This window comes from Osmerus mordax, chromosome 8, assembly GCF_038355195.1.
Source record: "Osmerus mordax isolate fOsmMor3 chromosome 8, fOsmMor3.pri, whole genome shotgun sequence".
Taxonomy (NCBI): domain Eukaryota; kingdom Metazoa; phylum Chordata; class Actinopteri; order Osmeriformes; family Osmeridae; genus Osmerus; species Osmerus mordax.
Genome location: NC_090057.1, coordinates 1,567,964 through 1,590,433, shown reverse-complemented (window position 1 = coordinate 1,590,433; position 22,470 = coordinate 1,567,964). Strand labels below are relative to the sequence as shown.

Genomic DNA, 22,470 nt, shown 5'->3' with positions numbered 1-22,470 from the left:
AATTAGATCTGATACTGCAGATATTGTTTGCAAAGAAGTGACAAAGAAATCTAAATGTGCTCTTTTTGGTACGTACCCACAAAAGGAAAATTGAAGCTGTCAATACTCATCCACAATACTGTATGTAGGTCATTGTGAATAAATATGGCAAATAAGAAAGGGGAGTGTTGCTTTGCGATAAGTGTACTGTATTCCTAAGTGTTTGGTCGTTCTGGTCCAGGCGTCGTTTCATTTTTTCATGATTGAAGACAGCTCCAGAATCATGCTCTGAAAGAGGGAATTATGCACAGTGAATATAAATTGAATCTTCCGATTCAGATATACGTGAAAAGAACCCTCCATTTTCAAAAAACGCAGACTTACCATGGACATTCTCCGTCCGCTTGCTGGAGGTGGAGTCATAGGAGGACTCTCCCCCTGCGCTAGTCTCTTGGCCTCCGTGTCCGGGCTGCTCCCAGAGCCAGGGCTGTCGAGCGGACTGGCCAGCTTGCTCTCAGAGAGTCCACGGGACATGAAACTGGCCTTCCTCGCTGTGGGGTAGTGCCCGCTGTCCGGAGAGTCGCTCATGTCACTGTAGTCCTTGCAAGCGCTGACTCTGCTCTGTTTGCGCTGCGAGTTCCTCAGGGCTGCCGGTATCTCCATGTGGCTGGCCCTCAGAGAGGCCCGAGGCTGTGCTCCGCAGTGCTGTGGGTGTCCTGAACCCTTGGGGCCGTTGGAGTCATCGCTGCTGCATGAGTGGTTCCTGTTGTCCAGGGTGTAGCGGCGCTCCACCGCCCCGTACTGCCGCAGAGAGTGGAGTTCTGCCTGACTGGGAAGTCTCAGCTGCCGGGGCTGTGGGTCAGATCCGTTCTGGGTTTGAGGGGCGGCTGTGGGCATGTATACGGGCACAGCATCTGATTGGCCACCAGGAACCACTGTGTAGGCCGTCTGGGTGAGCTGAACCATCCTCTGGGGCGAGGAGTTGGTAAGAACACAAACCTGCTGCACCATGGAGTTTTTCTTGGATCTGCATATGCTGTCTTCGTCTCCATATTTACTACTTCCATACACACTTTGTTTGATTTTCTTCACCCCAAGGTGAAATATCTCAAGGAGGTTCAAGAATAACGAAACACCAGAAATGACAAGCATGAAGACCATGAAAATGTTCTTTTCAGTTGGTCTCGACACAAAACAATCTACACTGTTAGGGCAAGGAAACCTCTCACATTTATACAGAGGATCAAGTCCTATACCATACAGAACATATTGCCCAATTATAAAACCAACTTCCACCACTGATCTGGTCAAGATATGGAAAACATATGTACGCAGCAAGGATCCCCGAAGTGGCGCTTTCCTTACCCTCTTCTGCTCTTCCAGCTTCCTCAACTCTCTCTCGATCCTTTTGAGTTCCTCCTGAGCACCCTCGATTCCCTCCAACTCTGCTTTCAAAAAGGCTTTCTTTCTGTGCCTCTCTTTCTCAAGCGCCCTCAATCGGTAGAGTGCATGCCCCATGTATACCAGAGAAGGAGAAGACACAAAAATGATTTGTAAGACCCAGTACCGTATGAGAGAGATGGGGAAAGCCTGGTCATAGCAGACGTTGGTGCACCCGGGCTGGTCTGTGTTGCACACAAACTCACTGCGTTCATCGTCCCAAACGTCCTCTGCCGCCACACCGAGAACCAGCATCCGGAAAATGAAAAGAATGGTGAGCCAGATTTTTCCAACGATTGTTGAGTGAACATGTACCTCTTCTAAGATACTGCCAAGCAAATTCCAATCCCCCATCTTCTGTGTCTCATATCCAGATGCTGTAAGAAGGATTAATCATGGTTACTCATCACAAAAGGCATAAATATATACATTTTTTAACTATCCTTTGAATGGATTTCAATATGAAATGATCTATTTCAGGTTGGAAATGTATGTTTGAATTCCTCTAGGCAAGCATCATACATGAACAATTTAACATCAGACTTACTTGTGAACTAGGGTCTGTTTCCCTTGCTTCAGCGTATTGCCATTATAAGTGAGACGATGCTCCACTTGTGGGGTCCAGTCTTATCCATTGAGGAGCCTGGAGAGAACGCTGTGTGCATGGCTGTTTTCAGAGTACTTCAAATCGGTTGCAAACTGGACTCATAGAATGCAAGGATCGACCCACCAAACGAATGGACAACAGCCCGAGGCTAGTTTTACCACACAATTGTCGACAGCAGGACAACACACAGGACATGTTACCAATAATGCCATGGCCTAACTTAGAATGTCAATACATGCACTGTTTTCTATCTCCAAACAGATTGTCATTTACAATTGCGGTGACACAATCTTCTTGGGAATTTACAGGGAATGTTTTGAGGAGAAGAACAAATTTCATAAAAATGACCTCTAATCAACTGAGCAACACATCGAACCAGACAATCTGATCAATGAGCCATGTACGATTTCTGATAAGGGGCATAAGGGAATATGCTATTTTAGGAACTGTGTTCTGTCTGCCAAACCACCAGACAACCCCCAAAATGGGTAGTCCTCAGTGGAACCTCGTCTGGAATCCTATCGAATAACAGTCATGCCACCGCGGGTGAAGCATAGTTGAATGGAGTTAAAGGATAGCATTGGTGGACAAGTGTACCCTTTGGCAGTGACCTTAATTCCCTTTCTTCTGTGGCCCAGTTTGTGAATAGTGACGTGCCTGGAGCCAGTACAACCTTGAAACAGTACTACTCAGCGTACTTTGAAATGTGCTGTTTTAGTGTTTATTGTTTTAGTGTTTACTTGTACTCAGAAGACTTTCACTGCGTATTGCTGTAGAAGAGGGGAAATTGTTTTTTCCATGTCTTTAAAGTGATTTAGCATAAAAAATTAATATTATCACCATTATATATATAAATAAACTTTATTTTCATTGACAAATGTACAATATTAACATTGTCTAACACTATCACGTGTCACTCATTCACTACATACCAAGACAAACCAGCAAACCTTGGCCAATTCCATTTGTATCATACCAATGACACACAATGTATAAGCATTCCTCACACAGAAAATATCAATGTTCCCAGGTCATGACTCATATAAAAATAACATTTATAAAAGGCCCTCTGTGGTGTGCTGGCTAGAGAAACTTGACTCAGAAAACTATTGAACATGAAACCCATTCACACATTAAACATTGTTGCACTAAAGGTGAACTTTAGTTTAAAATTAAATACTGTTTAATGTAAAACTAAAGAAATTAATTAACTAACTGTAAGACCTAAATTTACTCACTGTAAAACTCTCTCAAAAAAAGATTCTGTACCACCTGCATAATTATACATGTCAAGTTGAGAGATATGGTAATGTTCAAAATAAAATAAGACACTGTATACAAAAGTGCAATAAATGAAACCAGAACAGCTATATTGTGAAACACTGCATTCAAGAATGTAAATCCTAGGTTTAATTATCTACAACTGTGTTGATATTGCTTCAAATGAATGTGTTTCAGATGTCCTTACAGATCAAAACACAAACATTTCATTTGTAACACTTCCAAATGACAGGTTCCGCATTCAGTCTTCTTTCCCACGGGAGAACAGAGTACTTCAAAAACTCAAGTTACTTTTAAACATCTTCGGAAAGGTCAGCTTGCCATCTTCTCCTTCTTCTTAAAAAGCTTCATGAGTTGGCCAAATCTTTCAGCAATCTGCAAATTTAAAATAAGAATTGTGTCATTTACGATTCTTTAACCCAAAGTGTTGATAATGATAATGTGTTGGTTTGGCTGATTGTACTGGGTTCCCATTATAAATGGTGAGGCATACTTGAGCTGGTGACTTGTTCAGCTTGTCTGACAAGGCAGAGAATGCATCTGTTGAGGCCCTTTTCATTTTCAGTTCAAGGAGAATAGCTCGATCTTCATTCCTGGGGGTAAAACAGAGACATTTACATTTAGTCATTTAGCAGACGCTCTTATCCAGAGCGACTTACAGTAAGTACAGGGACATTCCCCCCGAGGCAAGTAGGGTGAAGTGCCTTGCCCAAGGACACAACGTAATTTGGCACGGCCGGGAATCGAATTATCAACCTTCGGATTACTAGCCCGATTCCTTAACCGCTCAGCCACTTGACTCCCACAGATAGATTTAATGGATAGTTCATTCTAAAAGTACATGTACAGTACATTATCTAAATGTTCTATGTATCTAAAAACAATAGTTAAATAGTTTTCCCCTTCATAACAAAATAGGCAAAAGACCAACTCACTTAGTCCACATCACCACAACTTCGCCCTTCTTCTTGATGATGTTCTTGGCAGACAGGCTGTTAGGTGATAACTGTACTGTGGGAGATGCAGACTTGCTTCTCTCCTTCCTGGGGGTTCTGCTCCTCTTTTCCTTGGAATGTTTGAAAGCCTTCTCCTGCTTACTTCTTCCCAAATTAACCTCCTCTTTGACCCGTTTCGCCTTGGTTTCCAGTTGAGCCTTCTTTCGTTTGGTACCAGTCTTTGGATCCCTCTGGTTTACATCTGGGACTCTGCATGTTTTACTGAGAGCATCCTCTGTGTCTTCCCCAGATGCTTGTGACTGAACCTCAAGCACTGCTTTACCATTTACATTTTCAGTGCTTGGAGGAAGGCTGGAGGAGCTGTCCTCTGAAGATGGAGCCAGTTCTCCACCCACAGCAGGTGTGACAGGATCACAGCCTTCGCTAGACTGTTCTTCTCCTGTTGGCTTTTTGGTCAGATTCTCCTCATTGCCTGGAGGTATGCAAGCCCTGGTGGCAGCTTGTCGGATCTTTACGATGAAATGATCGTTTGACTTCTCCATCACCACTGCCTGCATGGGCAGATGAGGTTTGAAGTGAAACAGAAGAGGAGCAGCTGCCTCTCTACTCCTACCATCACTGGATCCACAGCTGGAGTTGTCTGTATCGAGGGCAAGGTGGATGTCCTGCTCAGTAGCATCCTCCTCTTCCAAGAGGGCATCTTCACTGAAGTGTGCACTGATGACACTGTCCGGCGCAGACATGGGCTCCCCGTTAACTGGGCGTAAGAAGCTGAGGTGACTGTCAGACTTGAGAGGAGAAGGTATCGTGAGGGACACAGCCAGGTCTTCTGCCAGAATGGAATACGACCTCTGCGAAAACCCACCGGACGATGGCCCAATCCCAGAGGGAACCTCCAGCATGCAGCTCTCATCAAACATGATTGGATTAACAGGAATGTGAAGTTTGCTGTTGGGAGAGGGAGACTTTTTACGAGGTGAAATGGCGGACCACGTGGCAATAAGTTTGGAAGGCGAACACACTTTCGTGGGGGTGGTGATGCTCAGGAGGTGCTCCCCAGTAGGAGTCTCCTTGCGAGGGGTACCGACGGGCCAGCCATGACAGTCCACAGCAGAGATATTGGTGTCCAGGAGATCAGAGCCATCTAAAAGACACTTGAATATATCTCCCATCTGTGTGTCCGTAACCAGGTTGAAAGTTAAGCTGGACGCTTGCTGTTCTGTGAGGATTTGGAAGTCCGACTTGTCATGGAGTGAGTTGCTTCGAGATATGCGGCGCACCAAAGTAGCCTCCTTTGCAGATGTTGAATGTGTATTTCGCCGAGGTAACATCTCAACGGTGTTTTTCATGGAAGGGTGATCTGATGTGTTTGGAGAATTCTCTTCTTCATCTTTATCAAAGGTCATTTTGATATTTTTACCTCTACTTCCAAGTCCCACCGACATAGTTCTCTTTGTGTTGGATTCCTCCATCTTCTGCCTCATTCTAGGTTTTGAGTTTGGAGTCACAGGTGATTTCAGCTGCCTCATTTTTGGCCTTGATTTTATGGTCATAGGTGACTTTTTCTGCTGTGATTTTAGCCTTGATGTTATGGTTACAGGGGACTTTTTCTGCTGTGATTTTGGTCTTGATGTTATGGTTACAGGTGACTTTGCCTGCTGTGATTTTGGCCTTGATGTTATGGTTACAGGCGACTTCAGTGGCTTTGTTGACTTCTTATTTGTACTCAGCTTTTCATCCGTGTCTGCGCTTGAAGGTACCTTTTCCTTTATAGCTTTGCAAACACTTGCCAGAGCAGCCCGGACTTCCTTGAACATAAAGTCTAGTTGTACATCCACAAAGTTCCATAGCTTTTTTTTCAGACATTCAGATTGCTGTTCAAATATGCGGTTGACAATCCCGTTTTTTGATATTTTGTTTAAAACATTTGACATAATGTTCTTCAGTCTAGATTTAAGGTCATCACCTTGGTCACAGAACTTACTGAAGTTGACCCTGTCGACAAAGTCTAAAAAGGAGACAAGGGCATTGTCTACAATACCATAAAAGCTGCTCATATGGAACGTTTTATGGAGCTTCATATACTTCTTCCTGACCTGGTGGCGAATCTTCCCGATCATATCCATAACTTCCTCAGTGGTTAACACAGAAGTTGTAGCTGTTGGAAGACAAATCGTTTTGTGTCGACTTCTATTCAACGAGGGGCTTCCACTTGATGCAGTTGCGTTTTTTCTGATAGTTTTAGGACTCTCCTGTGATGCAGCAAGTGACTTCGCTGAGACTCTTTTCAGCCTGGAGGACTGAGGACTAGGCTGATCTGTCTTTGTATGTCTTTTATCCTGGGATGAGACCGGGCTTTGCTCTTCATCACTTTCACTAATGATTTCACCCTCCTCCAATTCATCCTCGGTTTGGCTTTTGGTGAGCGTGGGGCCACCAGGGTTCTTGTTCTCTTTGTTCACACCCAGATCAGTTGAAGTAGCATCCACTACGACACTGGAGAAATCTTAGAGACGACAAAGAAAAGCATCATTAGCAATATGACTTTGGAATGCCTAGTTTGGAATTCCAAACTAGGCATGAGTAATTCCATACATATAGAGAAATAAATGTAAACTGTACATACCTTTCCCGAGACTTTTCACATGAGCTGGCTTGTTGGCTTGAGAGTGGGGCTGGTTTCTCCTGGTTATGCGGATGGGGCTGGTGAGGGGACTAACAGGATCTGGAATTATTTTTAGACTGTTCAATGTCGTCATCATGGACTCCTCATCGTAGAGCAATGGTATTGAACTAGTAGCCTCAACCTTCCCCTCTCGATTCTTTGCGTAACCAGAGTCAGTATTGCAGGAGACCTTTGGAGACTGGACCCTACAAGTGCTGAGGTTCTCCAATGGCAGGATTTCTTCTGTGGTACTGCTTACCCTTGAAACTGCAATGCTCCCCGGTGGTGAACTTTGTTCATGAACAGGCCCGTCTACTGCATTATCCAACAGTGTGACTTCAGCATACGCCTCACATGCAAGATCCTTTTGTGGAGGAACCTCCATGCTTATTGTGCTGGACACCACATTCGCATCTACTGAAACATCTTTCTTAAGTGGAGAAAGCTTCTCATGACTTTCAGAAGAACTGCAAGAGGTAGACAGTGGTAGTGAATAGCCCTCAGGCTGGATGGGGAATGCCATTTGTTGACTCTCTTGATTTATCTTTGCCTTTCCATCTTTAACTGCGGGCTCTTCCTCACAGCTTGCGTCAACTGTATCTTGTGCAATCGTTTCAGAAGGCTGGTTTTTAGATACTAAGACACTGGAAGGTTCACCATTTAAATTAAGAGCACAACTATCCAGAAGACCAATAGATTCTTCCGGTTTGTCTGGGATATTCTTTCTGTCAGTGGAGTGACACACTTGAGTGTCTTCCTGACTGTCAGTAAGACAAACTGCAGTAGTTAGATCCTTAGATTCCACAATATGGCAAATGTCTACGCTTTGCAGATTAGTTTCCATAACAAGCTCACTGTCCTGAGCAGATACGCACCTATTTTCAAGCTGTTCTGGATTGTGTGGATCCTCTGTGACCTTGGAAACTTCAATATCACGTTTCAGACTGTCTTTGATGGGATCCTGTATTGCTTTAATCTCTGTGGCAGCCTCTGTCCTGTCACTCTTTTCTGATGGTTTTTCACCTGTACTTAGGCTCTCAATACCAGCAGGGTCAAGAACCAGTGGTCCATCTGAGGATACATGCTTTGCATTGTCTATTAAGGGCTCATTGATCTCCACCGCAGATTGACTACTGTTGATTTCCATGGAGTCACTGTGGACTTCATCTATGACACAGAAGTCCTCTATGTCAAGCTGCCCACAGCTTTCCATTGATGCATCTTCCACATCCTCCTCGGGGAGAGAGCTTCCTTGCTCCTTGGATCCAGAGGGCCGTCTTGGCTTTTTGACAGGTGACAGGGTGAGATTCAGAGTTTCCATGAAACTCAGTTTTCTGTTTGGACTGTTTTCCTCTACAGTGACTTTCTCAGCCAGTTTAAGCTCCCCTGGAGGTACGTCTGGGCATCCGGATGTTGACTTTTCATCCTTACCGTCAGGCACCTTCTTGCGCCTCTCCCTTTCCTTCTGATGTTTTTGCTCAAGCTCTTCCCCTGTCTCTGTCAAAGGGCTTCTTATCTTCTCTCTGCATTTTCTGTCATCTTTTCGTTTCCTCTCCTCTTTCCTACGATGGTCGCTTGATAGACTGGCTCCTCTCTTGTGATTTAGTGGCTCACTGGACCGTTCAGTCAGGCTACGACGACTTGAACTGACCACTTCCTGAGTCCTTCTTGAAGTGCTCAAATCTTTACAACTTCTACCATCTCCATCCTTATCATGACAAAGCTCCCTACCACCACTTTTTGAAAGCGGCTCTGAACTTTTTTTAGAAGATCTCTTAGACTTATGGGCTGACAACACTGCGCCATTTACAGATTCTGGTGGCGGGCTTTTAGACTTCTCTGATCTCCTGTCCACTTCAATATCAGAAGAACAGTGTTTGTCTTTTCTTGACTTGGAATCATATCTTCCAGACTCTCGATGCGTCTTGTGTGATCGGCCCCTGTCCTCTGCCTGACATTCTTTATAAGGTTCCACTGTGTTTTTATGCCTGCGTTCTGTTGAATCTGATCTGTGATGTTCAGATTTACCGTCCTTATGACTGGGCTGCTTGTGTTTGTCTAACATGCTGTGTCCAGGAGTGGAGTCTTTGTTGGCTTTACTGATGGAAAAATCTGTCTGTTTTGTTGGAGCTTTACAGTCTCTTGCGGTAGAATACTTTGAATCCACATCAGGAGGGGGTCTTGAATCTGAGGCATCAGATTGGTGATTGACATTGTCTCTTTTTTTACATGGGGGCTGAAGAGGAGGGGGTGGAGATGGAGATGAAGGAGGTGGTGGAAGAGGAGGAAGAAATGGAGGAAGAGATGAAGGAGGTGGTGGAGGAGGAAGAGATGAAGGAGGTGGTGGAGGAGGAAGAGATGAAGGAGGTGGTGGAGGAAGAGATGAAGGAGGTGGTGGAGGAGGAGAAAGAGATGAAGGAGGTGGTGGAGGAAGAGATGAAGGAGGTGGTGGAGGAGGAGAAAGAGATGAAGGAGGTGGTGGAGGAGGAGAAAGAGATGAAGGAGGTGGTGGAGGAGGAAGAGATGAAGGAGGTGGTGGAGGAGGAAGAGATGAAGGAGGTGGAAGAGGAGGAGAAAGAGATGAAGGAGGTGGTGGAGGAGGAGAAAGAGATGAAGGAGGTGGTGGAGGAGGAAGAGATGAAGGAGGTGGTGGAGGAGGAAGAGATGAAGGAGGAAGAGATGAAGGAGGTGGTGGAGGGCGAGATGAAGGAGGTGGTGGAGGGCGAGATGAAGGAGGTGGTGGAGGGCGAGATGAAGGAGGTGGTGGAGGGCGAGATGAAGGAGGTGGAGGAGGGCGAGATGAAGGAGGTGGAGGAGGGCGAGATGAAGGAGGTGGAGGAGGGCGCGGTTTGGGAGGACCAGCATCCTTTGAAGCACAGTCTTTTCTAGGACCAGGAGGGTTGATGGGAGGAGGCACAGAAGGTCCTGAAGACCTACTGTGTCCCAAAGAGTTGAGTCTGGTTGAAACTGGATCTCTCATACCATTTATATGAGGTGTATGATGAACATAAGCTCTCCCTGACCTGTGGAAACAATTGTGAACATGTAATAATCAATGACATGATTACACAGGTTGAAGCACTTGGTGTACACTGAGAGAAGCATAATTTGCTAATCATTGCACTGCACTCACCTTTGGCTCAACCTCTTTATCTCCTCATCTTTACGCACAATTTCCATTCGAGCAGTTTTGATGAGAGCACAGATGTTCTTCTTGAGGCAGCAGTTCTCGGTGTTAAGTGCAGTATTCTATAAGATGAAATCATCACACAGAGAACAAACATGTATCACACATTTTGTTATCGTAATAAACATAAACACAAAACATTTCATTTGACGGGATATCAATGAATAAAAACGGCATGCGCGACAAGTGTGGTGATGTACCTGTGTTTCCATCTGCAGCAGTCTCATTCGCAACTCCTCAACTTGATTTTGTGCCGCAATGAATCTTCTTTTCAACTGTAATTAGGTCAACATCGGTATTTTATTATCAGAGCAAGATCTGTGTCAGAGATAATGCTTTTTTTCTTTCTTCTTCTTTTATGCACGTATAAAAGAACATTCTCAAGGTCATACCTCAGTTTGAGCAGACTCTATACCCCGCTGTTCCTCTGTAATGATTTCTTCATATAAATCCATAGATTCTTTTAGCTGTGGCGAGACGAGTGCGCACGGTGTTTCTGATGAAGACGACATCGACAAAGATTAGGTAACATTGAATAACACCAGTATTATAATATACTGTTCAGGGAAAGCAAGGTTAAAATAACAAACTAAATAACTGCCAAACAGGCTTTCTTAGACATTATTATGATATTTATATGTCATTTTATGGAATATGTTTGTAACTTGTATACCTCCATTACTTCTTGGACTGGTATCCAACCCAGAATATATATCCATGGAATCTTCATTGCATGTGGTTATGGAGCCTGACAGGATAAAATAGTAAGTTGTATTTCTGCTCAAGTAATGATGTTTTACAGTACACCCTTAACTGTCATCATGTCAAATACTTGTTATAAGTCTTATGAAACATTATCATAAGTCTGATGAAACATTATCATAAGTCTGATGAAACATTATCATAAGGCAGAGTTTGGTGCACATCTACATTATCGGAGAACCTCCTAAGGTGCACATTTTCAAATGCACCTTTTCTAACCTCACTCCTTCATTGAATTTTGAGAACAATGTACTGAGCCACAACACATGGGAAGGACAGTTAAGATGTATACATTTGATTTACTTACAATATTGGTCTTGGCTCAAATCGCCATATAGGTCATCAATTACATTTCCCTCCATCCTGACTGGAATCTATCAACAGTTGAAGGGTGGAAGAGAAAGCGGCTGAGAAGATGAAAGTTGGTTTGTTATTATGAATGAGAGAACAAAAAAAACAAAAACACAACGTTTCTTAGAAAACGTTTATTTAAGTACTATTAGGAAGTATTGTAACGTCTTGCTAGTAGTAAGGAGAATGCTACCACACGAACAAAGACTGCAGCTGGTGAGGCAGATTGAGGGGTATTTGACAGTGTAGCTCTAGATTTGTCTCAAATGTGTTATTGAACTGCACTGGCTAAGAAAAACGAAACGGCAATATACAGTAACTGGTTAATATAAAGCGACCCACACACACAACTGTATTCAAGTTTGACATGTTTACCAGATGGAAGCTAGTAGCTATAGCTACAAGCGACCATTAATATGGTCTCAGATGTAAGGTCTCAAGGCATTGCTTGCAACCAGCTAGATCATATCAAGAAAATACAGTTCATGTCCATTATCCCTCAGAAATGTATTGAACGTTATGTACTGTTCACTTACCATCTGAAAATGATAGTCAAGAGTCGTTATTGTTCGGCTTCTTGTTCTGTATGTTTACTATCACTGGCGCGCTAACGAAACCCTCGTCCTCACTGCAGGAAGCAACGACATTTTCCCGCGGTGAACACAAGAGCCTCTTCCGGGACCATCAATTTACGTCTAAACAGTTTGTTATCAGTTATATGCCCGTACAGCACCTGTTTTATTAATAAATAAAAATGTTTGGAAAGCCATTGTCGACTATTTTATTATCAAGAATATGGCAGACGTCTATCCATACCCACACGTTTGCCTCACTTTGTCGTCACAATTTTTTACACTTGTCAGTGAATTAGCACAGGCCAAGGATCAAACACTAGCCTAAAGCTCTAGATACCTTAATCGCTAACCTTTGTCAATCTTCCCCGACTCCTTGATCTGTTATCAGATGTCCAACCATTACTATGTAAACACTTATTGGACGAGGATCTCGGACCTCTCGCAATCCAAGTTGAATCTACATTAAAATCCAAATGTATTGTCGCTTTTTTTCGCGTCATTCATTCAGGCGACGTTGGCACAGACAATCGACCCGGAAGGGTTTCTCATTTACTCACATGTGGACTGGATTTTAACACTGACGGGAACGTGCTTGCTGTGTTGTGATACAACCTAGACAGACAAGCAAGTGATGTACCCCACTATTTGGTCAACGAAGAATATAACATACTACATTGTTAATAATTTGTCGTTTATTTCGTTGTAGATCGCCGTTCCACAAACGACAAATGGTACGATGGAAAATTTAGAATTGAGCCTGTCATCACTGGGTACCATATCCAGACATATTGATAAAAACCACAACGAACTAAGCAAATACTTGGCAAAACAGGTAAGATAGAATTCTTTCGAACTCATTAGAAACTGGATTTTGTTTCTATAATGAGTTATTTACGCTAACCGAACAGAAAGCGCAACCTCATTTGATCTATCAAACCCACCCTCCTCAAAATTGACAGTGTCTATTTATATTTCAATCAATCGTTTTACGACTTCATACACAATCAGAATACATGTTTGTGCATCACAATTGTAATGTTGTGTACTCTGAAATCACGTTTTAAGCGTGTTTTGTTCACGAAATTAACGGATGATGGTTTGGAAATTAAACGTGTCAGGATTCAAGTATGTTTTAGTGTTAAGACTTAACCGACTTATCCCTGTCTACAGATATGGAGCCAACAAGACAGACAAAGTATTCTGTCATGTCTCGCCCAGCTCCTCTTGGAGAAAGACTATACTCTCCTGATCGCCCGCCACCTCCGGCCCCTCATCCTGGACCTCCTTGAGAGGAACACAGAGAGGATCAAAGCTGATGGCACAATAAACCACGATCTTCATGAGCGCTTGTGTGTGGCCCTCAGCAAACTCCTCTTTGTTAGTCCGGATGCACAGGCGTAAGTCTACCCCATGCATCACCACCGATGACCATCAGTATCCCGTGACACGACAAACAACTCTTGTCTTTTTCCATCCTCTCCTTCACAGGTTTGCTGCCAGATACTTTGACACCGCCCCTCCAGTTTTTCAGAGGCTCTTTTTTACCAGCGAGGAGTCCTCGTCCGTGCAGTATGGGCCCAGGAGGATGAAGCTGCGAGACCTCATGGGCGCCACCCTGCGCTTCCTCCAGAGCGACCGTGCCAAGTTCCGAGTCCTCTGGGACTGGAGCGCCTGTGTGTCTCAACTCCTCACCAGTGACGTCATGGTCCGAGGGTGCGTACCCAGCCTACCTGTTACAGTCCTCATGTTGTAAACATTGTTATTTATGAGAATAACACTTTTTTTGTGCCCTGTTGTGAAGGTACACTGCCCAGTGTTTGGCCCTGGTGTCTCACATGACGGACAATCAGAAAACCATTTTCTTGAGAAAGGTGCTATCGAGCGAGGAGATCCTCCACATGAAGATTAAGTATGTCGATTCTGATTGGCTGACGTTACGAAGGATTGTTTTGACGTCATAATCGACATGCGATCAGCTTCACGTTCTGTTGCTGTCAGGTTCTGACTCGTTTTTATCGTCTTGAAGGTCATTGGAGGAAACGCAGCAGTTGGAGGTCGAAAAAGCCCTTGTCCTGGCCAATCAGGGTACTGTGATGTGGCGCCAGGAAAAGGCAAACAAGTTCACCAGAGGCCAGGTGGTGTCTGAAGACCTCTCCCAGAATGTTGTGGCTGTGTGTGGGGTGGTGTTGCCCAGGGTTTCCCCCAAGCACACAGAGCAGGTACTACATTTAGGTTGAACGTTTTCTTACGTGGGCTATTATGTAACCCAGAAATGTGATTAATCGTGTTTTTTTTGTGTGGATATTTGTCATTTTCTTCACACCTTTCTTTAGGCTAACCCAAAGGAACTGGTGCTTGTGGATTCAACCTGTCGCAACATGCGCAGACTGGCGATGGCAGTGGCCTCCCAGAAGGCTGTTCTCCTTGAAGGGCCAATCGGATGTGGTAAAACTGCTCTTGTGGAGTTTATGGCATCAGTCACCGGCCATACAAATGCCACAGAAATTCTGAAGGTTCAACTTGGGGATCAGACTGACAGCAAAGTGAGACAAACAGCCACAAAACCATACCAGTTTGATATGGCATATTTGCAGTCATAGTGATTCTAATAATAACTTGACTGATGTCGTTGTAGATGTTACTAGGGATGTACCGGTGTACAGACATCCCAGGGAAGTTTATTTGGCAGCCTGGCACCTTGACACAAGCTGTATCCAAAGGCCACTGGATCCTGCTTGAAGACATTGACCATGCTCCTCTTGATGTGGTGAGAATAAGTTCACTTCGATAATCACAAAGGAAACTCATGAATCAGATAGGGAAATAGAATGTAGAATACTCTTGACTGTTATGGCTGTGTCTAATGGTTGTCTACCTGGTGTTGTGCTGTTCTTGCAGATATCTGTTCTGCTGCCTCTGATGGAGAATAAGAAGCTGATGATTCCAGGACGGGAGGACTGCATAGATGTTTCTCCAGGCTTCCAGTTCTTTGCCACGAGAAGGTATACAAATCAATATTTTTATAAACATCTGTGTATTATTGACTTTGTTGACTGATAAATGAATGGTGAGCGTTGTGTATTTGTAGGATGTATTATGGTAACGGCAGTTGGTACAGGCCACAGCACAGCCATGCTTCTCTCTTGGACAAGTACTGGACTAAACTACAGATGGGAAATATGGTGCGAGATGAATTAAAGAAGGTAAGCTGTCCCAGAGCGTGGAGTTCATTCACCTGTCTGCCTTAGTCTGGCTCCTGCTGGATGCTAGTAGCTGTGTGTTGTAACCATTTCCTCGTCTTTGGGGAGCAGTGGCTGTTGTCATGACGTTACTGTGTCGTTCGTGTGTCTGTTGGGCTGTTTAGGTGTTGGTGACGAGGTACCCTAACCTGACCGTGGTGGTGGAGCGACTGCTGGATATCTACTGCCAGCTGACAGGGGAGAGGCACCCTGAACTCAGCCCTGCTTCTCTGTGCCACGGCCACACGGGCAGCCTGCAGGACCCCGAGGTGGCCCAGTATAAGCCGGAGGAGAAAACCACATCCCTAGAGGGGAGAGACCTGTCCCTCAGGTAGGGCAGACAAACTGATTCTGATCCATTTTTTTTCCATGATTGGTATCGAAATAGAAGTAGAAGTAACTTTCTTGGTGGAAGATTATTTAACAACTTCTTACAAAAAATTCACCATCCAAACTCAAGCAATTGTAGTTTACTTCATTGTTGTCCTCTGCTTCATTGCTATTATGGTGGTCTCTCTACTGAAATATGAACCCATTCACCTATCAAAACAGTTTTCCTCTGGCACACAAGAATAAGATCAATTTTCATGCTCCTAAATGCAAGCCCTACGGTCAAGTCCCAGATAGAGATGTAAATGTGATGGTCCCGTATCTGTCTGAGGGGGGTGTGCCCTCCCCAGTTGAAACAGAACCCACCAGCCCCCCCAAGGACATTAATTAGCTTTCCACTGGATGCTGCTGCGGTCGATGGCCGATTGATTGGATTGTTCTATGGACTAGGCTCTGACTACTGGTGCTTGTGTCAGTTTAGGACAACCTCATTAGATAACAAATTCATACCCTTACATTTGACCACTTGTCTGTTTACTTACCTGTTACCTGCATAGCTTCACAGAAATAAGGCTAATAGAATTTTTTGTTATAGAATCGAAGAGGGAATTTTTTTTACACACATGAATGGATATGCTGACTATATTCTGTCATTTTAGTTGTGTTCTGTTTGCATGGATCGATGCAGTTAAAATATGTGCGCTGCCTTGAACTGTTTATGATCTGTAATGCCTTTATGCAGGTGTACCGTAAAAGTACCAAAACAAAGTTGGCCAGGCAGTTCTGCTGTAATAGCTTTGATACATGGTCAGGACTCGTATGTTACGTATTTTCATGTACTTTATCTTGTTTTGTTTGTGCTGCTTTACAGGGACTTGCTCAAGTGGTGTGAGAGGATCACCGGTAACTTTGACAGCAGCTCCTCAGCTACAGCACAGCATGTCTTCCTGGAGGTTCGCTCTCAATCCAGTCATCAAACAATTACGTCAACCTGTTTCAAACAGATCTCTCCTGGTTGTGGTTTTGATTCGAACACGTCATACCGCCGCTAAATACTTCTACTGCAGACCATTAGAAACGACTACATTAGCATGGATGTAATTCTAAAGTATTTATACTCTTCTTTTAATATAAGATAATGCTTTTCCCGCTCCAGGCTCTGGACTGTTTCACAGCTATGCTGTCACGACCAGAGAACCGTCTGCGGGTGGCTGAGGTCATCGGGAGCAAGCTGAATATCTCCAAAGAGAAGGTACTACAGCGCTTCCCTCGCCTGCTTACAGACCTCTCAACGTACCAGGGACATGTTCCATAAAGTCATAGGAATCAGGTGGCTGAGCGGTGAGGGAATCGGGCTAGTAATCTGAAGGTTGCTAGTTCGATTCAACCCTACTTGCCTCGGGGGGAATGTCCCTGTATTTACTGTAAGTCGCTCTGGATAAGAGCGTCTGAATGACTAAATGTAAATGCTCTGGTCACTGTGTGCCCCCAGGCGCAGCATTTCTGCCAGATGTACCAGCCTGGCATCTCTGTGACCGAGCTGGAGGCCACTGTGGGCCGAGTTGCTCTGGTCCGGAAGCAGAATGAAGTGGTCCGGCTGTGCGTGTAAGTTGGGCATCCTGCCTCTCGTCCCTGTGCCAACATTTAGTCAGAGCAGATAGACTCCCTGCTGGTAAATTGAATAAACATCAAATTGATCCTTAAGTACACTATGGTAAACTAACAAATATTCTGTCTCGAAGCAAATCCCCCAAAACGATTGATTCTTTCTTTTATCCCATCAGATCTACTGAAATGCATTATTTGCTTTTAAGTGCAGCCCATTGTAATAGTTGGGTTTCATCAACAGTGGATGAAAGAAATTAAATGAAATGGGTGTTTGATTAATTGTTTCGACAATGGGTGAATTAAATGAGATGGGTGTTTATTGATCGCAGTTGTTTCAATAGTGAGTGAAATAATTAAATTAAATGGATGTTTAATCAAAAATACCTGTTTCCAGTTTAAGTATGGGTAAGAAATAGAGAAGAAAATGTAAGTAAAATCCAAATAAGTGTTCTTTTTCTGGGTGTTCATAGTGAGAAGCAGACCTTTGCAGCCACACGCCCCTCTGCAGTGCTACTGGAGCAGCTGGCAGTGTGTGCGGTGAAGGGAGAGCCCATCCTGCTGGTGGGAGAGACCGGCACTGGCAAGACGTCCACCGTGCAGTACCTGGCTGGCCTTACAGGTGAGACACGGGCAGAAATGTCCTTGGCCCTCCTCCACTCCCCTGAAAACTCCAACACGTCCCTTTTTCTCTCTTCCGTACCCTCCAGGACACAGGTTAAGGGTGATAAACATGAACCAGCAGAGCGACACTGCCGATCTTCTGGGAGGGTGAGTCGGCTGTAGCCTAGTTCTTACCTGCACAGTCCCACACCGACCTGGTCAGAAGGGGGTCCATCACTTTTCCTTGCTGATGCGGATCTTTTCCAGGTACAAACCTGTGGACCACAAGCTGATCCTGTTGCCGCTGCGCGAGGCCTTCGAGGACCTGTTCTCCCAGTCCTACTCCCGCAAGCAGAACCTGACCTTCCTGGGTCACGTGCAGACCTGCTTCAGGGGCAAACGCTGGCAGGACCTGCTCAAACTCATGGACCACGTGTGCAAGTCAGCCCTCACCAAAGAGTTGCAAGAAAAATCTAATGGTACTACCTCCCAGATATTTAAAAACACCTTTCTAAGCGAACGGATCATTACACACCTTGATTGTGGACTTACGGCTGTAAATATTCCCGTGGTGTGACTGTGTGTTTCCCCCCCAGCTGCCTTGTTGCAGGAGCAGTGGGAGGCATTGGCGCTGAGACTGAGCCAAACACAGCTGCAGATCAAAGCATGCGAGACGGCCATGGTCTTCGCCTTTGTGGAGGTAACACAAGGATCCCTACTGACGCACCTCGCTCCCCTCACACGAGTGTTACTCACCCATTACATTGTGATCCTTACCGAGTGTGTGTGTGTGTGTGTGTGTGTGTGTAGGGGACTCTGGCCCAGGCGGTGAAGAAAGGAGAATGGATCCTGCTGGATGAGATCAACCTAGCGGCGGCTGAAACCCTGGAGTGTCTGAGTGGACTCCTGGAGGGCAGTGCTGGCTCTCTGGTGCTGCAGGACCGCGGAGACACAGGTGAGCTCAATACTGCACCCTGACAGGATCACACCCCCCTGCACCATGATCTCAATACTGCACCCTGACAGGATCACACCCCCCTGCACCATGATCTCAATACTGCACCCTGACAGGATCACACCCCCCTGCACCATGATCTCAATACTGCACCCTGACAGGATCACACCCCCCTGCACCATGATCTCAATACTGCACCCTGACAGGATCACACCCCCCTGCACCATGATCTCAATACTGCACCCTGACAGGATCATACCCCCCTGCACCATGATCCTAAATGAAGCCCTTCGTCTGTCTTAAGTGCTGTGCTGGTGCAGGATCTAAATGACTGCAATGCACACAATGATTCCCTTCTGTTTTTGAGATGTGGTCTTTTGATGTCGCAATGGGAATATCACCTTGCCTCTTCTCTTTGGGCAGAACCTATCGTTCGCCATCCGGACTTCCGTCTGTTTGCCTGCATGAACCCAGCCACCGACGTGGGCAAGAGAAACCTACCCCTGGGCATCAGGAACCGGTGAGAAGCTCTTAAGATAACCAGGTGTGGTGGACGGCTGAACCTCTGAGCGTCTTCACAACCTTCCCCTCATGTTCCTGGTGTCCCAACCCCTCTCAGGTTCACCGAACTGTACGTGGAGGAGCTGGAGAACGAGTCGGACCTGAGGATCCTGGTCTCCGACTACCTGAAAGGCCTGAACCCCTCGAAGGCCGTCATCAACGGCATCATCAGGTGAGGAGGAGAAGCGCCTCCCTCTGAGACGTCATGAGAAGTATCTGCGCATTGTTGATTTCATCTCAAACTGTTTGGCTGACCTGGTGACTGTTTGCGTGTAGTTTTTACCTGGCGGTGCGCAAGGAGGCTAACAGCCACCTGGTGGATGGTACGGGCCACAGGCCTCACTACAGCCTGCGGACGCTGTGCAGGGCCCTGAAGTACGTGGCTTCCAACCCCTGCTACAGTGTCCAGCGCTCGCTATACGAGGTGAGAGAACAGGGCTCGGCCCAAACTGACATTCTTACGGATCTCGCTGACTGGGGAGTCAGGTGGCTGAGCGGTGAGGGAATCGGGCTAGTAATCTGAAGGTTGCCAGTTCGATTCCCGGTCATGCCAACTGACGTTGTGTCCTTGGGCAAGGCACTTCACCCTACTTGCCTCGGGGGAATGTCCCTGTATTTACTGTAAGTCGCTCTGGATAAGAGCGTCTGCTAAATGTAAATGTAAATGACTGTGCTTGAAATGTGACGTGCTGTGTTTCTGTCAGGGGTTCTGCATGAGCTTCCTGACCCAGCTGGACAGGAGCTCCCATCCCGTCGTCCAGAATCTAGTTTGTCAACACATCCTGGCGGGAAACGTCAAGTGTTTGAAACAGGTAATGCAGCACGACAACAAACCAAGGTCATGTAGCAGGCCCAAAGGAGTGGAGGGACTTCCTTAAAGCTTAAAGTGGAAATCACGTGATTCTAAAAAGCTTTCGGGAAACCCGTCCCGTCTTGAACCACCCTGGTTTTCTGATCCACCGTGATAGTGAGCAGGTGTCGTGTGTCTCCTCCAGCCTATTCCAGAGCCCTCGGGGCGGGTCTGTGTGGAGATGGAGGGCTACTGGGTGTCCCAGGGGGAGATGGAGCCAGCTCTGGACCCCAACTACATCCTCACCTCCTCTGTCAAGCTCAACCTCCGTGATCTGGCCAGAGTGGTGTCCGCAGGGTAGGAAAACCTCCACTAACCCCCCTCCCCCACTAGTTTGCTTATTGGGATTAGTGGTAGGGAGCTTCTCATGGGACAACTGGCCCAGTTAAGAGTCAATTATCCTCTAACCGTACACCACAGGTCAATTTAGTTTGCTCCAGGCACTTGGCCGTTCCTATAGAGGTCAAACTACAAAATCGCTTGTTTTCATTGCAAACGGGTTGTTAGAGAATCACACCATTTGTTTGCCTCCTTCAGGAGCCATCCCGTCCTGATCCAGGGAGAGACGTCTGTGGGGAAGACCAGCCTGATCAGGTGGCTGGCGTCCGCCACAGGGAACCAGTGTGTGAGGATCAACAACCACGAACACACAGACATCCAGGAGTACATGGGCTGCTACTCCTCTGACGACGGGGGAAAGCTGGTCTTCAAAGAGGGTATCAGACATTTAGATACAGCCCAGTCAAATCCACGGAAAGACCACTTCTTTCCCTCCCACCAGAGCCTCTGTCAGGGTCATAGTGTAACGTGTGTGTGTGTGTGTGTGTGCTCTCTCTCCAGGCGTTCTCATTGATGCTATGAGGAAAGGCTACTGGATCATCCTGGATGAGTTGAATCTGGCCCCCACCGATGTTCTGGAGGCCCTGAACAGACTCCTGGATGACAACCGAGAGCTCTTTGTAGCAGAGACCCAGGAAGTGATCAAAGCCCACCCCAGATTCATGCTCTTCGCCACCCAGAACCCTCCAGGCCTCTACGGGGGTAGAAAGGTAGACCTTGTTGTGGCTTCAGTAGAGTAGTGGTTAAGGGTTAGTGTTGACAGGGGCTGGTTGGTTGAGTCTCTTCATTTTTAGAAATGTTTAGTCATTTAGCAGACTGTCTTATCCAGAGCAACTTACAGTCAGTACAGGGACATTCTCCACGAGGCAAGTAAGGTGAAGTGCCAACGTCATTTCTTTTCGCACGGCCGGGAATCGAACCGGCAACCTTCTGATTAATAGCCCGTGTCCCTAACCACTCAGCCATCTGACTCCTCTTCCTTTCTTCCCCAGGTCCTCTCCAGGGCGTTCAGGAACCGCTTTGTGGAGCTGCACTTTGACGAGCTGCCGAGCGCCGAGTTGGAGGTCATCCTCCACCAGAGGTGCAGCCTCCCTCCGTCCTACTGCACCAAGCTGGTCCAGGTCATGCAGGACCTGCAGGTGAGCGCTAACCACCAGGGACGCTGCGTCTTCAGCCAGCTCGCTGCAGGGTTTCATCGCACATGTGACCTTTGGGATGATCGCTCATGTGACCTTTTGGATGTGTGCTCCAGTCCCTGCGCAGGGGATCGTCTGTGTTTGCGGGGAAACATGGCTTCATCACCCTCAGGGACCTGTTCCGCTGGGCAGACCGCTATAGGCTGGAGGAACAGACAGAGACGTCGAGGGATTGGCTGCAGCATTTGGCTGACGATGGTAACGCCAGATAGTTACAGAAACGTAGATGAGACCGATTCTAGCGGTGGGGGAAAAAATCGATTCACATTTGAATCGCGATTCAGTCTGCTAACGATTCTGATCTATTAAAAAATTTATGGGAATAAATGTGTTTTTATTATGCTTCGCTTTTGTATATATATATTTTTTTGTTGTTGTTTTTTTCAAAAAATCTCGGAAAAGTTGTGAATCGATTTCTAATCGAATCGATCTGAATCGAATCGTGAGGTACCAAACGATTCCCACCCCTAACAGATTCTGTCTCACGGGCCGAACAACACATAACCCACAGTGTCTTCCAGCTCTTGTAGTCGCGTTGTTGTAAATCGCACCTGCTTGTGTGTCTGTCAGGATTCATGCTGCTGGCAGGCCGAGTAAGGAAGGCAGACGAGGCGGCCATCATCCAGTCCATCCTGGAAAAGCACTTCAAGCGGAGGGTGAACCCTGACTCCCTGTTCTCTGAACAGCAGGTCACCACTCAGTTCAGTGAGTACAATCAGAGGACAGAGCGTCATACCGTGCCAGAACCAATGCGCCGCAACGCCACAGTCTGACCACAGAACAACCCTCCATTTCAGCTCAATAGGTCAACTGCACTGTCTGCATTATTCAAGCACTTATTAAACTGAACAAAATATGAAATGGCTCTCAACTAAACCAGCGGTTGACATTTTAGGTAAACACTGAGTATGAACTCTTGAGGTGTTGAATCACTGTTTTATGTTGTCTATCAGGAGTTAGATCCTGGAGTTTCTATTGAGTGTGAAGAG

General features: G+C 45.9%; 3 protein-coding genes across 3 annotated transcripts in view; 1 reads left to right on the top strand and 2 right to left on the bottom strand.

Annotated features, from left to right (window-relative positions):
- Positions 1-228: 228 nt before the first annotated feature.
- gja10b (gap junction protein alpha 10 b) lies at positions 229-1,773 on the bottom strand. Its single transcript, XM_067242432.1, has 2 exons — positions 364-1,773; positions 229-267 (listed from the first exon to the last, which is right to left on the bottom strand). Exons 1-2 carry the CDS (start codon positions 1,771-1,773, stop codon positions 229-231), a joined length of 1,449 nt encoding a protein of 482 aa, XP_067098533.1.
- A 1,151-nt stretch (positions 1,774-2,924) lies between these two features.
- Positions 2,925-12,215, bottom strand: casp8ap2 (caspase 8 associated protein 2). Its single transcript, XM_067241630.1, has 12 exons — positions 12,154-12,215; positions 11,765-11,856; positions 11,185-11,284; positions 10,789-10,863; positions 10,508-10,611; positions 10,316-10,390; positions 10,062-10,177; positions 9,773-9,951; positions 6,890-9,115; positions 4,243-6,769; positions 3,801-3,900; positions 2,925-3,682 (listed from the first exon to the last, which is right to left on the bottom strand). Exons 3-12 carry the CDS (start codon positions 11,237-11,239, stop codon positions 3,620-3,622), a joined length of 5,520 nt encoding a protein of 1,839 aa, XP_067097731.1. The 5' UTR covers positions 11,240-11,284; positions 11,765-11,856; positions 12,154-12,215; the 3' UTR covers positions 2,925-3,619.
- Positions 12,216-12,502: 287 nt separating this feature from the next.
- Positions 12,503-22,470, top strand: part of mdn1 (midasin AAA ATPase 1) — a 40,084-nt gene continuing 30,116 nt past the window's right edge. The window contains exons 1-28 of the mRNA XM_067241152.1: positions 12,503-12,635; positions 12,974-13,200; positions 13,292-13,516; positions 13,605-13,712; positions 13,830-14,022; positions 14,137-14,346; positions 14,439-14,570; positions 14,702-14,805; positions 14,892-15,006; positions 15,168-15,373; positions 16,244-16,325; positions 16,529-16,624; positions 16,865-16,977; positions 17,451-17,599; positions 17,688-17,748; positions 17,848-18,059; positions 18,177-18,280; positions 18,391-18,535; positions 18,959-19,055; positions 19,155-19,268; positions 19,373-19,520; positions 19,801-19,908; positions 20,092-20,243; positions 20,484-20,662; positions 20,787-20,995; positions 21,278-21,424; positions 21,538-21,679; positions 22,052-22,186. Of these exons, the coding sequence (XP_067097253.1) occupies positions 12,540-12,635; positions 12,974-13,200; positions 13,292-13,516; positions 13,605-13,712; positions 13,830-14,022; positions 14,137-14,346; positions 14,439-14,570; positions 14,702-14,805; positions 14,892-15,006; positions 15,168-15,373; positions 16,244-16,325; positions 16,529-16,624; positions 16,865-16,977; positions 17,451-17,599; positions 17,688-17,748; positions 17,848-18,059; positions 18,177-18,280; positions 18,391-18,535; positions 18,959-19,055; positions 19,155-19,268; positions 19,373-19,520; positions 19,801-19,908; positions 20,092-20,243; positions 20,484-20,662; positions 20,787-20,995; positions 21,278-21,424; positions 21,538-21,679; positions 22,052-22,186 (4,009 nt within the window). The 5' untranslated portion in view covers positions 12,503-12,539. The remainder of the gene's footprint in view (positions 12,636-12,973; positions 13,201-13,291; positions 13,517-13,604; positions 13,713-13,829; positions 14,023-14,136; positions 14,347-14,438; positions 14,571-14,701; positions 14,806-14,891; positions 15,007-15,167; positions 15,374-16,243; positions 16,326-16,528; positions 16,625-16,864; positions 16,978-17,450; positions 17,600-17,687; positions 17,749-17,847; positions 18,060-18,176; positions 18,281-18,390; positions 18,536-18,958; positions 19,056-19,154; positions 19,269-19,372; positions 19,521-19,800; positions 19,909-20,091; positions 20,244-20,483; positions 20,663-20,786; positions 20,996-21,277; positions 21,425-21,537; positions 21,680-22,051; positions 22,187-22,470) is intronic.